The sequence below is a fragment of the Pristiophorus japonicus genome, chromosome 1 (assembly GCF_044704955.1).
Source record: "Pristiophorus japonicus isolate sPriJap1 chromosome 1, sPriJap1.hap1, whole genome shotgun sequence".
NCBI classification, from domain to species: Eukaryota; Metazoa; Chordata; class Chondrichthyes; family Pristiophoridae; genus Pristiophorus; species Pristiophorus japonicus.
This window is the reverse complement of record NC_091977.1, coordinates 82,539,979-82,557,417: the sequence shown is the minus strand read 5'-3', so window position 1 is coordinate 82,557,417 and position 17,439 is coordinate 82,539,979. Positions and strand designations below refer to the sequence as shown.

Below are 17,439 nucleotides of genomic sequence, written 5' to 3'. Positions count from 1 at the left end.
TCCTCCTCGCTGAAAGACTGGCTGCTTAAAAAAAAGGGAATATGGTAAAATTTAAATCTAGGTCTGACATCACCCTAAATTGGGGTTCTGTTTGCAATTAATTATTGATCTGAAATCTATTAGTTGGAAGATGCCACTTGGCTACATTTGTAGAGAAATGTTAACACATTTTGAAGTTTCCCAGTAGCCTTTGTAGAGCTAGACAAGGTTAATGTTATGGTCTCTTAATTGACAGTTAAATTTTAAGGCCCATCAAAAACTGTGGTGATTGACGCATGTTTTTGACTTTGCAGGTTTATTTACTGGTCGGATTGTGGTGAACCAGCAATGATTGAAAAAGCAGGAATGAATGGTGCTAACCGCCACCAACTGGTTACCAGAGACATTCAATGGCCAAGTGGCATTACACTTGGTAAGGAGATTTCTATTCAGGAAGTTGGAAAGATGTACCTTTTTCACCAGAAACTGATTTAGACATTTAATTATTGTCCACAGATCTTGTGAAAAGCTACTTGTATTGGGTTGATTCAAAGCTGCACAAATTATCAAGTATAGACCTAAATGGTCAGAATAGAAGAACAGTGCTGTGGTCACTGGAATTCCTCATTCGTCCTTCTGCTATCTCAGTATTTGAGGTAAGGCTTTATTTCCCATTTTGGAAACTTTTCATCAGATAAATTTCTAATTATTCCAAATGCATACAATTTGATTATTACATGATGCTAGTTAAAATACATGTTGACTTTTGTAATATTATGGGATTAATCATTGCATTAAACACTAGAAATGTAGCTACTAGTTAGTTCAGTACAAAATAGGCCATAAGCCAAACTTCTCTGATCTCAAGCTGTATTGTTGGACTGATTGATTCTCATTTTAATTATATTCCTGAATAAAATTGAATTAAATATTCAGGAAGTGTATTGAGCTGACTGGAGCATGGGCTACTGTTTCTCAAATAAAAATGGTATTGTTCTAGGATCGTGTCTTCTGGACTGATGTGGAGAGCAACACCATCTATGGAGCCAACAAGTATACAGGAGATGATGTCATGGTTTTAGCCTCCAACCTTAATAATCCTCAGGACATCATTGTTTACAATGAGCTGTTGCAACCATCTGGTATGATTTGTTGTTCACTTACTTTGCAGAAGGAAAATCATTCACTTGTATCTATCCATTTGATTACAATGGAATTTTAATGCTGTGCCCTGTTGCTTTAACCCCACCCTATGCTTTGGTTCTTCTGGCCAACCACTTGCTAGTGAACTATAGAACCACATCTATGTTAACTTTGGTTGACCATGGAATTAATTTTCTATGGTACAAAAACAATTGATTGCTAATCGGATTACTTTCTGTCTCAAATATCCATGAATTTCTGGAGTACTTAACTTGGGGTGAACACTACTTTCTTCCTTGCCTCCCCTCCTGTCAATACCACTCACTCTTTCTTTCATCAATATTTCCTGTAGGGGTAGCATTTCAATCTCTACTTCCTCTTTTCACCTTTCTTCATTCTTTCCCTATCCAGCAAAATAAATATTCTAGGCAATGGGGCGATATCAAAGTTTAACCTCACCTAGTATAAAAACTAAATATTGCAATTTTTAACTTCATGCAACTTTTTGATGGTTCTTGTATTGCAAATTTAAAGAACATGAATTGGGAAATATTTTATAGAAACATAAATAGGTGCAGGAGTAGGCCATTCGGCTCAAGCCTGCACCACCATTTGATAAGATCATGGCTGATCATGCACCTCAGTACCTCTTTCCTGCTTTCTCTCCATACCCCTTGATCCCTTTAGCAGTAAGGGCCATATCTAACTCCCTCTTGAATGTATCTAACAAAAGAAGTTTCTCCTCCTCTTGGTCCTAAATGGCTTACCCCTTATCCTTGGACTATGACCCTTGGTTCTGGACTTCCCCAGTATGGGGAACATTCTTCCTGCATCTAACCTGTCCAATCCCATCAGAATTTTATGTTTGAGATCCCCTCAATGCCAGTGAATACAGGTCCAGTCGATCCAGTCTCTCGTCAGCCCTGCCATCCCGGGAATCGGTCCGGTGAACCTTTGCTGCACTCCCTCAATAGCAAGAACGTCCTTCCTCAGACTAGGAGACCAAAACTGAGCACATTATTCCAGGTGAAGCCTCCCCAAGGCCCTGTACAACTGCAGTAAGACCTCCCTGCTCCTATACTCAAATCCCTGAGCTATGAAGGCCAGCAAAAAAGGGATGAGTTCCTATGAGACGAATTTAAGAAGCTAGGAGCTAAATTAAAACATAGGACCTCAAAAGTAGTAATCTCAGGATTGCTACCAGTGCCATGAGCTAGTCAGTAGAAATTGCAGGATAGCTCAGATGAATACGTGGCTTGGGCAGTGGTGCAGCAGGTAGGGATTCAAATTCCTGGGGCATTGGAACCGGTTCTGGGGAGGTGGGACCAGTACAGACCGGACGGTCTGCACTTGGGCAGGACCGGAACCAATGTCCTAGGGGGGAGTGTTTGCTAGTGCTGTGTGGGGGGTAGGGGGGTAGGGGGATGAGAACCAATGCAGGGAGACAGGGAAAGAAAATGGAGACAAAAGCAAAAGACAGAAAGATGAGTAAAGGTGGAGGGCAGAGAAACCCAAGGCAAAAAACAAAAAGGGTCACTGTACAGCAAAATTATCAAGGGTCAAAGTGTAATAAGGCAAGCATGAAAGCTCGGTGCCTCAATACGAGGAGTATTTGGAACCCAGGAGAGGGCTCTAAGCTAGTTAGAGTGGGTGACAGCTCAGATGAACAGGACCCCAAGAAAGAATGCAAAAAGCAGGAGGCAACAGAGCAGAGTAGCACTGGGGTAAGTGTAAACCACAAGGTGATAGGAAGGGACAATATGTATGAATATAAAGGGGTTGCAGGAGGGGTCAAAACTAAAAATCATGGTTTAAAAACTAGTATTAAAACACTGTACCTAAACGCATGCAGCATTCGAAATAAAGTAAATGAGATGACGGTACAAATGGGTACAATTTGGTGGTCATTACAGAAATGTGGTTGCGGGGGGGGGGGGCCCCAAGACTGGGAATTAAACATACAGGGGTATCTGACAATTTGGAAAGATAGACAAAAAGGGGAAGGAGGTGGCGTAGCTCTGTTAATAAAGGATATCAGGGCAGTTGTGAGTCAATATTGGCTCTAATGAACAAAATGTTGAATCATTGTGGGTGGAGATTAGAGATAGTAAAGGGGAAGTCACGGTGCAGTTTATAGGCCCGCAAATAATAACTTCACGGGGCAGGCAATAATCAAGGGAATAATGGAGGCATGTGAAAAAGGAACGGCAGTAATCATGGGGGATTTTAACCTACATATCGATTGGTCTGATCAAATCACAAGGTAGCCTTGAGGAGGAATTCATAGAATGCATATGGGATTGTTTCTTAACAGTATGTTACAGAACCTACAAGGGAGCAAGCTATCTTAGATCTGGTCCTGTGTAATGAGACAGGAATAATAAAACGATCTAGTAAAAGATCCCCTCGGAATGAATGATCACAGTATGGTTGAATTTGTAATACAGATTGAGGGTGAGGAAGTAGTGTCTTAAACAAGGGGGACTACAGTGGGATGAGGGCAGAGTTGGCTAAAGTAGACTGGACGGTGGCACAATTGAGGAATAGTGGAGGACTTTGAAGGAGCTCTTTCATAGTGCTCAACAAAAATATATTCCAGTGAAAAAGGGCGGTAAGAGAAGGGATAACCAGCCGTGGATAAGCAAGGAAATAAGGGAGAGTATCAAATTTAAAAACCAATGCATATAAGGTGGCCAAGGTTAGTGGGGAAACTAGGAGATTGGGAACATTTTAAATGACAGCAAAGAATGACAAAGCAATAAAGGAAAGATAGATTATGAAAGTAAACTTGCACAAAAATAAAAATTGAGACACAAAAACCATGCCAAAAATTGCTGGTCGTGGGAAGGGAGGACCTTGAGATTATCATTAGGGGGGGTAGTGCTGGACAGGCTAATGGGACTCTAGGTAGACCAGTCCCCTGGTCCGGATGAAATGCGTCCCAGGGTATTAAGAGATGGTGGAAGTTATAGCAGACACATTTGTTATCTACCAAAATTCTCTGGACTCTGGGGAGGTACCAGCGGATTGGAAAGCTGCTAATGTAACGCCTCTGTTTTTTAAAAAAAAAAAAAGGGGGCAGACAAAAGCTGGTAAACCTGCCTATAGTTAACATCTGTAGTGGGGAAAATGCTTGAAGCTATCATTAAGGAAGAAATAGCGGGACATCTGGATAAGAATAGTGCAATCAAGCAGACGCAACATGGATTCATGAAGGGGAAATCATGTTTAATTTACTGGAATTCTTTGCGGATATAACGAGCATGGTGGATAGAGGTGTACCGATGGATGTGGTGTATTTAGATTTCCAAAAGGCATTCGATAAGGTGCCACACGAGGTTACTGCAGAAGATAAAGGTACGCGGAGTCAGAGGAAATGTATTAGCATGGACCGAGAATTGACTGGCTAACAGAAAGTAGAGTCGGGATAAATGGGTCCTTTTTCGGGTTGGAAATCGGTGGTTAGTGGTGTGGCACAGGGATCATTGCTGGGACCACAACATATATAGATGACCTGGAAGAGGGGACAGAGTGTAGTGTAACAAAATTTGCAGATGACGCACACATTAGTGGAAAAGCAAGTTGTGTAGAGGACAGAGGCTGCAAAGAGATTTAGATAGGTTAAGTGAATGGGCTAAGGTTTGGCAGATGGAATATGTGAGGTCATTCCTCCCCCCCCCCCCCCCCCCAGGTGGGAGAGAAACAGTAAAAGGGAATATTATTTGAATGGGGAGAAATTGCAATGTGCAGAGGGACCTGGGAAATCCCAAAAAGTTAGTTTGCAGGTGCAGCAGGTAATCAGGAAGGCGAATGGAATGTTGGCCTTCATTGCAAGAGGGATGGAGTACAAAAGCAGGGACGTCCTGCTGCAACTGTATAGGGTATTGGTAAGGCCGCACCTGGAGTACTGCGTGCAGTTTTGGTCACCTTACTTAAGGAAGGATATATTGGCTTTGGAGTGGGTACAGAGACGATTCACTAGGCTGATTCCGGAGATGAGGGGGTTACCTTATGATAGATTGAGTAGACTGGGTCTTTACTCGTTGGAGTTCAGAAGGATGAGGGGTGATTTGTAGAAACATTTAAAATAAAGAAAGGGATAGACAAGATAGAGGCAGAGAGGTTGTTTCCACTGGTCGGGGAGACTAGAATGAGGGGGCACAGCCTCAAAATACAGGGGGGGGGGGGCAATTTAAAACCGAATTGAAGGAATTTCTTCTCCCAGAGGGTTGTGAATCTGTGGAATTCTCTGCCCAAGGAAGCAGTTGAGGCTAGCTCATTGAATGTATTCAAATCAGATTTTTTTAACCAATAAGGGAATTAAGGGTTATGGGGAGAGGGCGGGTAAGTGGAGCTGAGTCCACGGCCAGATCAGCCATGATCTTGAATGGCAGAGCAGGCTCGCGGGGCTAGATGGCCTACTCCTGTTCCTAATGTTATGCCATTTGCTGCCTTCAGCACCTGCTGTACGTGCATGCCAACTTTCAATAACTGAGGTCTTGTTGCACCTCCCCTTTTCCTAATCTGTCACCATTCAGATATTCTGCCTTCCTGTTTTTTCCACAAGTGGATGACCTCATATTTATCCACATTATACTGCATCTGCCATGCATTTGCCCACTCAACTAACCTGTCCAAGTCTCCCTGCAGCCTCTTGGCATCCTCCTCACAGTTCACACTGCCACCCAGCTTAGTGTCGTCTGCAAACTTGGAGATAGTGTACACAATTTCTTCTTCTAAACCATTGATGTATATTGTAAATAGCTGGGGTCCTAGCACTGAACCCTAGGGCACCCCACTAGTCACTGCCTGCCATTCTGAAAAGGGCCCGACTCTGCTTCCTGTCTGCCATGTCAATACATTATCCCTAATACCATGTGCTTTAATTTTGCGCACAAATCTCTTGTGTGGGACCTTGGCAAAAACCTTTTTTTTTTTAAAAAGTGCAAATACAGCACATCCACTTATTCTCCCTTGTCCACTCTACTAGTTACATCCTGAAAATTCAAAGATTTGTTGAGCATGATTTCCCTTTCATAAATCCATGCTGACTTGGACTGATGTCACTGCTTTCCAAATGTGCTGCTATTTTATCTTTAATAATTGGTTCCAACATTTTCCCCAATAATGTCAGGCTAAGCGGTCTATAATTCCCCATTTTTGCCTTTTTTTTAAAAAAAAAGTGGTGTTACATTAGCTACCCTCCAGTCCATAGGAGCTGATCCAGATTTGATACTGTTGGAAAATGATCAATGCATCCACTATTTCTAGGGCCACTTAAGTACTCTGGGATGTAGACTCTGGCCCTGGGGATTTATTGGCCTTCAATCCCATCAGTTTCCTGACTAAAGGATTTCCTTCAGTTCCTCCTTCTCGACAGACCCTCGGTTCCCTAATATTTCCGGAAGGTTATTTGTGTCTTCCTTCATAAAGACAGAACCAAAGTATTTGTTCAACTGGTCTGCCATTTCTTTGTTCCCCATTATAAATTCACCTGATTCTGACTGCAAGGGACCTATGTTTGTCTTCATCTTTTTCTCTTCACATATCTATAGAAGCTTTTGCAGTCAGTTTTTATGTTCCCTGCAAGCTTCCTCTCATACTCTTTTCCCCCCCCCCCCCCTTAATTAAACCCTTTGTCCTCTGCTGAATTCTAAATTTCTCCCAGTCCTCGGGTTTGCTGCTTTTTCTGGCCAATTTATATGCCTCTTCCTTGGATTTAACACTATCCTTAATTTCCCTTGTTAGCCATGGTTGAGCCACCTTCCCCGTTTTATTTTTACACCAGACAGGGATGTACAATTGTTGAAGTTCATCCATGTGATCTTTAAATGTCTGCCATTGCCTATCCACCGTCAACCCTTTATCATGTGCCAGTCTGTCCTAGCCAATTCATGTCTCATACCATTGAAGATACCTTTCCTTAAGTTCAGGACCCTAGTCTCTGAATTAACTGTCACACTTCATCTTAAAGAATTCTAACAGTCACTCTTCCCCAAGTGGCCTCGCACAAGATTGCTAATTAGTCTTTTCTCATGACACATCACCCAGTCTAGGATGGCCAACCCTCTAGTTGGTTCCTTGATCTAGAAAACCATCCCTAATACACTCTAGGAAATCCTCCTCCAAAGTATTGCTTTGTTTGGTTAGCCCAATCTATATCTAGATTAAAGTCGCCCATGATAACTGCTGTACCTTTATTGCATGCATCCCTAATTTCTTCTTTGATGCTGTCCCCAACCTCACTACTAATGTTTGGTCTGTACACAACTCTAGAGTTTTCTGCCCTTTGGTATTCTGCAGCTCTACCCATACAGATTCCACATCATCCAAGCTAATGTCCTTCCTTACTATTGCATTAATTTCCTCTTTAACCAGCACTGCTACCCCACCTCCTTTTCCTTTGTCTATCCTTTCTGAATATTGAATGCCACTGGATGTTGAGTTCCCAGCCTTGGTCTCCATAATCCCAATTATATCATTTATTAATAGCTGCCTGCACAATTAATTCATCCACCTCATTACAAATTTCTGAGGCAGAGCCTTCAGGCTTGTCTTTTTAACACACTTTGTCCCTTTTTAGAATTTTGCTGTAATGTGGCCCTTTTTTGATTTTTGCCTTGGGTTTCTCTGCCCTCCACTTTTTTAATCTTTTTCTTCAGTCCCATTTTACTTCGCTCTGTCTCCCTGCAGAAGTTCCCATCCCCTTGCCATATTAGTTGAACCCCTCCCCAACAGCACTAGCAAACACTCCCTCCTAGGACATTGGTTCCGGTCCTGCCCAGGTGCAAACCCATCTGGCTTGTACTAGTCCACTTCTCCCAGAACCAGTTCCAATGTCCCAGGAATTTGAATCCCTCCCTCCTGCATTAGTCCTCAAGCCATGTATTCATCTTGGCTATCCTATTTCTACTGACGAGCACATGGCACTGGTAGCAATCCTGAGATTACTACCTTTTTTTGAGGTCTACTTTTTAATTTAACTCTTGGCTCCCTAAATTCAGCTTGTAGGACCTCATCCCCTTTTTAAACCTATATTGTTGGTACTTATATGCACCACGACAACTAGCTGTTCACCCTCTTTCCCACCCCCCCCCCCTTCAGAATGTCCTGCAGCTGTTCAGACATCCTTGATCCTTGCACCAGGGAGGCAACATACAATCCTGGAGTCTCTGTTGCGACTGCAGCAATGTCTATCTATTCACCTTGCAATGGAATCCCCTACCACATTAGCTCTCCCATTCTTTTTCCTGCCCTCCTGTGCAGCAGAGCCACCCATGGTGCCATGAACTTGGTGGCTGCTGCTGCCTTCCCCTGATGAGCCATCTCCTCCAACAGTACCCAAAGCAGTGTATCTGTTTTCGAGGGAGATGACCACATGGGGCTCTTGCACTGCCTTCCTATTCCTGTTCTGCTTGATGGTCACACATTCCCTATCTGCCTTTAACCTTTAGCTGCGGTGTCACCAACTCACTAAATATGCTATTCACGACATCCTCACATCGCGGATGCTCGAGTGAATCTATGCGCAGCTCCAGTGCTGCAATGCAGTCTCAGGAGCTGTGACTGGATACACTTCCTGCATACATAGTCATCAGGGACACAGTCCCTGATTTCCTGCATAGCACAGGAGGAATATGACACGGGACTGGGCTCTCCTGCCATAACTTACCCTTGCATAAATTTATTTTGGCAACTATGCCAAAGGTTACTTAAGAAAAAGATAAGGGAAAAACTACTCACCAATCACTTACCCCCTTGGCTGTGATGTCACCTTTCGATTTTCTTTTTACTATTTTTTTGCCCTTTTTCCCTGCAGTAGCTTGCTGCTGGGCCTTTAGTAGGTCTCATTTCTTGTTGCTTGCTGCTTCGCTTCCCAACACTGCTGGGCCTTTAGTAGGCTGCTCTGCCTCTCGATTTATATTTCCAATGCATGATTTACTAATTTATTTTGACCACACATTTACAGTGCACTTTATTTTCTTGAAGGAAAAAATATATAATCACTGTTCAATCTCTCCATTCATGAATTGAAGACCTATATTTTGTACACAGGTAAAAATTGGTGTACCAAAAACTTGAAGAATGGAGGCTGTGAATTCATGTGTCTTCCTGCTCCTTGGTTTAACAGTCGGTCACCTAAATATACCTGTGTGTGTCCATCTGGAAAGGAGCTGGAGCAAAATGGACTACATTGTAGAATGGGTATATATGAAATTTGTACTGTTCATAATATCTAGCACCAGTTTTATCAATTCACTACATGAAGTTTATGGACGACGCCATATTTTTAATCTAGATTCTGAAGTTAGGGAATAAAGCCTTTTAAATTCTACTTTTGTAACTGAAGTTGGGTTAATGGGCTAGGATTTTGCTGTTAGACTTGTCCTTGTCTGTTTAATTTCCATGAGACTTTGCACTGGAAGTTGCTCTAAGGGGAGATCCTAACTGGCAACTGGGATCTGTGAACTGAGCAAGCAACTTGTATCTCAACCAATCAAATTGAAATATTGTGCAATTGGCAGTGCAAAGTCTGAACCAGGAAGTCCAAGTTAGATTGATTTAATTCTGTCAAATCAGGTACAGAAAGTGAGAATGATTGGATTAAGGGAAAGAAACAAAATAACTGGCATTTTTTAAAAATCTCCCCAAAATTAAAAGCTGAAGGTCTGAGTTTCCACACTTGTAATCAGTGCCACAGAGATTGTTTGGCAGTAATCAGACTTATCTCACCATTAAAAAGGACTGAAATGGACAAGCCCTAACTACCTGTAACTAGTTCATATCTACCATGCAAATACAAAATTTCATGTCATTTAATGAATTTGAATGGTGACCGACAGCAATTATGAAGTGATATTTACAGTTCCTGTAAATCAATTTTTTACAAAATACTTAAATACTAGATCTGTTCTAAAATTCAATGAATCAGGTGTAAACTGGGTCTACAAGTGTACATGTAGAATATTTACATGCAAACTTAAGAGTAATATAACAGGAGGCCATTTGGCCCATTTTGCCTGTGCTGGCTCAGATCTCTCCAATTATTCCCACTTTGCTGCTCTTTCCCTGTAACCCTTCAAATCAAAGGAAGCCATGCCAGATGATTTCTCTGCAGTTAGAATGTTGAGAACAGATGAGGGAATCACAATTTGATTTTTAATTGTACATTTGGTATATTGGGGTAACAAAGTTAGATCAGCTATGAGGTATAAATAGGGTCTCTGCTGTCTTGGTGGCTCTAAGATGATGTGTCTAGTGATAAAAGTTCACAATCTGGTCAGCTGCTTGTACTAGACTTGAGCAGGTTTATGGTATCTGGAGTGCTGTTGACTGATCGTTTGGGCTGACCCACTCCTCCTTGCAAGGGTAGATCAGTCACTTGGGGCTGAAGTTCTTCCCACCAGTCTCCAGATAATACAAGTTGGTGCCATAACAGATAAGGTGGTTCTAGTTGGACAATCTGCATGAAGCTTGAGTGCTTTGTGTTGCTATCCTGCATAATTTTAACTAGTTAAAATCCAATAGTAACCTTGTGCACACAAGAGTCCATCAGCCTTGGTCCTGCCAATCTATGACTGAGTTTTCTTGACTTGGATCGATGGGGAATTGATTTGTATTTCTTATTGGGGCAAACAAGCTGTACTTGTGTGGATTTTAATTGCTTGGGTTGGAGACTCTTCCACATTGAGGAGTTTCTGCATGTATCAGACACTAGGCTGATCCAACAGGAAACTGAAATGCATGCAAGCTGTCTCCATTTTAGATATTAAAAGCCTGAGATTGTAATCAGTGAACAAAATACAAACTAAATTGAGGATACCTCCAGTTGAGATTTTAAACCGCAATTTAGCTGTGCCTTCACTCCAGTTTGTGCTAAAATATTTAATCTTTAAATGATTTGGATTTTAGGTAATTCATGAAAAAGGACTGATTTTTATATTCCTTTTCAGCAATGGTACATGCAACTGCTACAACAACCACAGCTACACTGTCTACCTTTTCCTCTGGTACTTCGAAACACCTGCCTTCTGATTTGTACACAACAGTTATGCCCCATTCTAGAGGTAATACCAATTGCATCTATGATGTATAAATGAATTAGAAAAAATCTTTTCAATTTTTATAATCTAATGTGGTTGGTACCTTGAATTGGTCTCTGCTTTCAATAAGGTTATTGCTGTATAATTGTTGCTCCAACATTAGTATGTAAATTGTGCACTGTTCAGGATCTAAATCTCATGCTTTACTCCAAATGATTTGAGCTGCCTTTCAAATTGATTTTCATAGTTACAACCCAATCTTTCAGTAGAATTCTTCAATTACCACATCTATTTCCATAGAGAGAAATTCAAGTGCTACACTCGAAACAAACAAATCAGAGAGAGGCTCTGGAGCTGGTTGGATTGCACTTGCTATTAGTAAGTATATCTAAATAGAAAACAAACTTCCTTACCCTTTTAACCATTGGTTTCTAGCTCTTCAGAAGCAGGAAAATTACTTGCAAATTTTTAACCCATTTTGTACAACTCTTGAATATCCATTGTACCACTAAAATTAAGGAAATTGGAAGAGGGAGGACTAGATCAAATAATTTCAGTTCTGGAACTGAACAGTCAGCAATTTAAGCATGAGAATGTAACCTGTTCCTCAGATCTGCCTAATACTGTGTTTTTATATTTCAGTGCTCTTGACCATGGCTGGTATAGCTTGCTACTTTAAATGGCAGGACTGGAAAAGGAAGACTCAGCAGAGCATGTATTTTGAGAACCCAGCCTTTCAATCTGATTGATTGCAGAAGGCAAATAAAATTCAATTCAATTTTAAAGTGTATTTTGTCTGTTTAATTACTAGTTTAGTAGTTAGCAGAACAATGGAATATTGATGTCATTTAAAAATACGGTCCAGTTTGGCTTCTCATTCCAGTCTGAGGATGGAATCTTCATGACCTGTCTATACAATGATTAAACTGTGGTCAATATGGCTTTGGGGTTTTCAAAATTAATATGGCAGACATAGCATTGAAATAACAATCATATTTGCACAAATTACACTTGGAAGCAGCAATTACTTTTAGACCGTGGGACAAAACCGGTTTTCTTGCCTAGATTTTTTTAGTTCCATAGTCTGTGGGAAGTAGCTAAAACCATGATAAATATCTTAAATGTGTATCTGAAGCAAAAAACCAAATATTCCCAAGTTTGCCAATTGTTACTGAGAAATGGCCAAAAATATAAAAATGGTTGCTATGGATTTGCTTTTCCCTAAACTGACATCAGTGCTGCTACTAAACTTTAAGCAGTGTAAGAATTGGTAAAATGAAGCATCGGAGGACGCATCATGTGATAGTTATACATAAATCTAAGTTTTGTTTTCATATCCATTGCTAAGAGAAATCTACCATAGCAACCATTTATTTTATACATGTATTGACATTTCAACAGACACCTGCACTCTTGTCAACCATATAAGTAATAAGGTAGTATTGATTTTTTAGGGATAGCAGTACTGAAAAAACACACTAGATCGGAAAAAAAGTTAGAGGCTGAAAGGAATGCATATCTGAATCAAGGGTGTCTGTTTCCTCAGCCCTAGAAGTCTCTGGCAAAGATGCAACATTCTCAACCTATACATGAGCAGATGTCAATGCCAGGTAGCTTGTTGAGAAGACATGAGCACCTTCTTTGTGCACAGTCTCTTTTTATAGGAACAATGTGCAAGCTCTATTACACTTGCTGGTGCTGGAGGAAGTCATCCAATCTGTGACCAGTACATGTTTCTACCCCTGGTCCCTTGGAGATGGGATTTCCAGCATGTTCTCAAGACATTGCTTGTGAATTGCAGACTGATAATTGGCATGCTGTATATGCTTTAACAGTGAATCTTTATTTGGTGGCAAGCACTTGTCTGCATAACTTCTGGTCTTGAACATTTGACATCTGATCTGGTTCACATCCTTGCATCCACTCTGCCCTTAAAGTTTACAAGTGTATGCCTCTAGTTCTTCACAAAGGGATTGTGAAACAGCAAACGAGGTCCCTAACTTAACTGTTGGACAGTGCTCTTTGCTGGCGATCAGGACTTCTACTGATTTCATCTTCCCTATTCCATACAGAGCACTCTCTCTACAAAAACAAGATCACTCATAGTGGTGATCTGACAAACTTCAGGAAAGGATAAGATTTCTGCATTCTATGTTCAAGATTCATCATTGGTGGTTCCTCAATGAGGATGACTTGCTTCCACACCAAAAAGGATGAGTTCACAGGTGTTTCAAAGATGCCTGTGCATGGATTTTTTCAAGATTATACATTTAAGAAGCATTGATATGCTCTTAAATGCATTATTTAAACTGTTCAGTTTTGTCATAAATTCAGTTCTTGACAATCTTGCCCTCTATCTCCAGTACCTATATCCTGTTTGGCAGAGATTGCCTTTGGAGGGTCTTCCTGCTCCTTTCTGATAAATCTGGTGTAGCTTCAGTAGCAGCTAAGATAATATCTTGCTTCAAGGGCAACAAGATCTTGTCCACAGATATGCAACAGGATTGCCTTATCTTTGTGTTTCTGCTGCAAGGAGCAGTTTACCTGTAGTTTGTCTCATTGTACCAGTCTCTCCATCTCTTTCGGCTGCGTCTCCATAATGTTCTTGTCCTTGCAGAGAAGGCACTGCACTGGAAGAAGATGGGAAGCCCTCGCAGGCACAAACTTGGTCTGTTGTCTTTGAGTAAAGTAGTCTAACCTTGGTGGCGGCGGCTTCACTCCTTTATTTGTACTGGTTCTGCAATTGCTGTGAAGAAATATGAATATTCTAATCGGCCCCACTGGCATGACCCTTGGTCAATTGTGCATGTTATGACCAGAGTGAGAAGTTTAGTGTCAGTCTACACAAGTGTATGGAATGTGTAAATGGCATAACCATTATATCCAAATTTCATTTTAGTTCAAACATTTTGTAGGCTGACAGTTTCATAGGAAATATTGTAAAATTGCATGTACATTCATAGTTCTGATTTTCCCTTGCTGCTTCTTGGATTTCTGTGAAACGCATGTAGCACTGCTGATATTTAATTGAATGTGGGATTGTTGCAAGTTGTTCTGGTGCTATAACCAAGCTCCTGATCTAAACTTTCAATGGCATTCTCTAATTTGAGCTTCTAGTTTCAATAAATTTCCACTGAACACTCAATTTTATTCAGCTAGAGTCCGCCATTGTTTCGGTGCATGCAGTCACTGACTCTAATCGATCCAGTACAAAGAGCAAGATTGGCTGATTTTGCAGTACTGACTAACAGTTGCACCCCCTCCAGTATGGCACCCTCGATCTGACCGGTACCAGATCAGCGAATTTTCCAAACCAGAGTAGTTCTGCGTGGAGATGTACTCTGAATGGTGGGGAGAGACGCTGACTCTTGCCCATGATCCTGCTCCCAGCACTGGTCCATGCGGCCTGCGAGTGCAGCCTGGCTGGTGGGGATGGCCTCCTCGTGCCGAGACACGTGCACAGCAGCCTCCCGATACCAGGGATGTCGGCCTGGTGCTACAGCCTTCGGAGCGTGCGTGCCTACCTCAGTCTGGGAGGGAGGCACAGCCTTGGCAGCGAGGAGTGTGTTGGACCACAGCATGTTCTGTGGATTGTATGTTACCTTGGTGCACACCACCCACGCTGGGACTGGTGCCGGACTAGGTGTTTCCGGATTAGAGTTTCAGACTGGAGGTATAACCTGGTATAGCAGTTGTGATTAGTCATTTAAGTAACTTGCAATTATGTCATTACTCTGGGTTTTGATGAGATTTCTGCCAATTTTCTACTGAGAATTTCTGCAAAATGCTGTTTTTTTTGAAAATGGGAACATTGATTTTTGTGATGTGGTATTGTGAATTATGATGTACTTCCACAGAGCAGACTACAGAAAAGCGTTTGAGACTCTGCCCATGGTCTAGTAAATAAAATTACAAGCTAAAATGGCAAGATGTTTATGCACCACACTGGTGTCCAATGGTTTTTCTTCCACTGACTGCCTTTCAAATGCATCCCAACTAGCTGGGGAAATTCCACCCAGGGTATGATTAGTCAACATGCTATTTCTGGGATTAAAAGTCTAACTTAAAGCTGCTTTTTATATTGAGCCATGGGGCTAGATGTTGATCAAAATCCATTGCCACCCAAAAAAACACATTAGTAAATTAATGCTGGTCAAAAATTGATCGATAAAAATGGAAAAAATTCCAAGTGGGAAAAATCGACATTGTACACATTCTTGACAAAACGCAAGCCTTGTCAAATTTAGACAGAGGTTGCAAGTTGGGCCTAGGGAGGGGGGAATAAAACGCACACAAATTGGAAAACATTCTCTGGACCCTTTTTCACTGAATTGCTGCAAAATAATTTATTTCTGCAAAAAAAGGCACTTTTTTTTAGTTACATACCTACCACCAAGCTCCCCTAGTTTCTCAGTGGTTTGTTCTCTCAAAGGGTCACCACTGTGACCAAACTTGGGCAAAAGTGGTTTTTCCAGTAGTACTTCAAAGCCAACAGTGGAACACTTCAATGAAATTCCTGCCGGGTGGTTTTCTGCCAAAAACTAAATACCACCGAAAAACCTGGCAGAAATGCTCAAAATTCCAGCCCATGGGCTCCTGATTAGCAGAGGTCATACTGTTGGAGGTGACGTCAAAGTAAACTGGAAAGGGTGGTAAAAGCAAATTCAATGGTAACTTTCAAAAGGGAATTAGATAAATACTTGAAGAGGAAAAATTTGCAGAGCTATGGGGGAAAGGGACAGGATAGTGGGATTAATTGTACCAGCTCCTTGAAAAGCTATGCAGACACGATGGCCTGAATGGCCTCTCTGTCTTGTAAGATTCTTTGTCAGATTAGGGAGGTCCTAGCAGATGATCTTGGGAGCTCTAGAGGAAGCTGGGAGATGTGTACGGAGAGCCTCTCGCACTTGTAAATGTAAAAGTGTCATTATTTCTTCTGGTGGTTGATGTATTCATTGTAGGATAATTTGTCTGGTGTGCCAATATTGCACAACTATCTATTTTTGTATGATAAACTCTGAACTTCACAAGCTCATCCTAACTTGCTCCTCCTCCCCAAATGCCTTTTTTAAAAAAAAAAAAAAAAATTCTTATCCTTTTTCTCTCTCTAACCTCCTACAACCAACGTACCCTCTAAACCGTACGCCCATGCTGCAGTCTACTGGTCTGGGACTGGATTTCAAATGTGAAATTTTGTGAAACTTTAGGGCACGCAGCTCTTTTTTTTTTTTAAAAAGGGGCTGCGCACCCAAAAAAATTTGGGGAAATATTACTTACAACCTTGAAAATTCTGCATTCTTCCAACTCTCTTGTCCATTTTGGCACCTGTCCTTCAAACCACTGTTCTTTCAACTATCTAGGCCCTATGTTCTGAAACTACCTCTCCTTGACCCTCCTTTAAAACCTACCTCAACTTTTGATAACCTGTCCTAAAATTTCCTCCCTTGGCATTGTGCCAATTTTTTTTAATTTTATGCTCCTGTGAAGTGCCTTGCTATATAAATACAAGTTCTATATGATGTAATTCTACCCTTCCCCCTGAAATTAGTCTATAATGTAGTGTTCAATAAGTTTGCTGTTCTAGCTGTCTGGATGCATTTTGGGTAACTTGGTGCAAATGTGACTTGTACCTCCTTTGCCATTTTTGATAGTGTTTCCTAAAATCAGTACATAGCTCCTCCAATTGACAATGTGTTTTGTATACAAGATTAACAGATTTACAACTAATTAATTAAACTTGGGTTTTAAGTTACAAACTACCAAATGCACACACCTATTCACCCAGTAACTGATTCTGGAAACCAGTTACAGAATTATTCCAAGGCAACAACTTTCCCCTCCCCCTGTGCCCCCCTCACTAATGTTATCTGGATTGAGATCAACTTTCAGAAGTAGACTGTAATTTTAATTCCTCAGTGAAATGTACCTGTACAGCAAAAATGTGTCATCAATTTCTACCAGCTCTGGCTTTCCCATGGTGCAAGTGGCTTAGCAATGGAACCCAAATTGTGCTTATTAAGCTTTAATTGTGGACCCAGTTGCATTTGTTGAGGGGCAGGGGTTCTATTAATCAAAGTGTGCAGTTAATTCTGCATGCCAGCTTCCCAGGTGCTACATGTTGACATGACCCCTTTTTATCCTCCATTCAGCAGTAACTGATTTATTAAGCAGGCAGGACTAAATAGTCAGATGGATACTGTAGAACAAATATGATCATGCACGGCTACACTCAGAACATCTTCTGGACACACACTTGCTAACTAATTGTTGGGTT

At 41.2% G+C, this 17,439-nt stretch overlaps 1 protein-coding gene across 1 annotated transcript in view; it reads left to right on the top strand.

Moving 5' to 3' along the window:
* Positions 1 to 11,914, top strand: part of LOC139273976 (very low-density lipoprotein receptor-like) — a 54,998-nt gene extending 43,084 nt beyond the window's left edge. The window contains exons 23-28 of the mRNA XM_070891243.1: positions 294 to 412; positions 496 to 635; positions 980 to 1,121; positions 9,178 to 9,327; positions 11,466 to 11,543; positions 11,808 to 11,914. Coding sequence (XP_070747344.1) covers positions 294 to 412; positions 496 to 635; positions 980 to 1,121; positions 9,178 to 9,327; positions 11,466 to 11,543; positions 11,808 to 11,914 — 736 coding nt within the window. The remainder of the gene's footprint in view (positions 1 to 293; positions 413 to 495; positions 636 to 979; positions 1,122 to 9,177; positions 9,328 to 11,465; positions 11,544 to 11,807) is intronic.
* Positions 11,915 to 17,439: the final 5,525 nt, after the last annotated feature.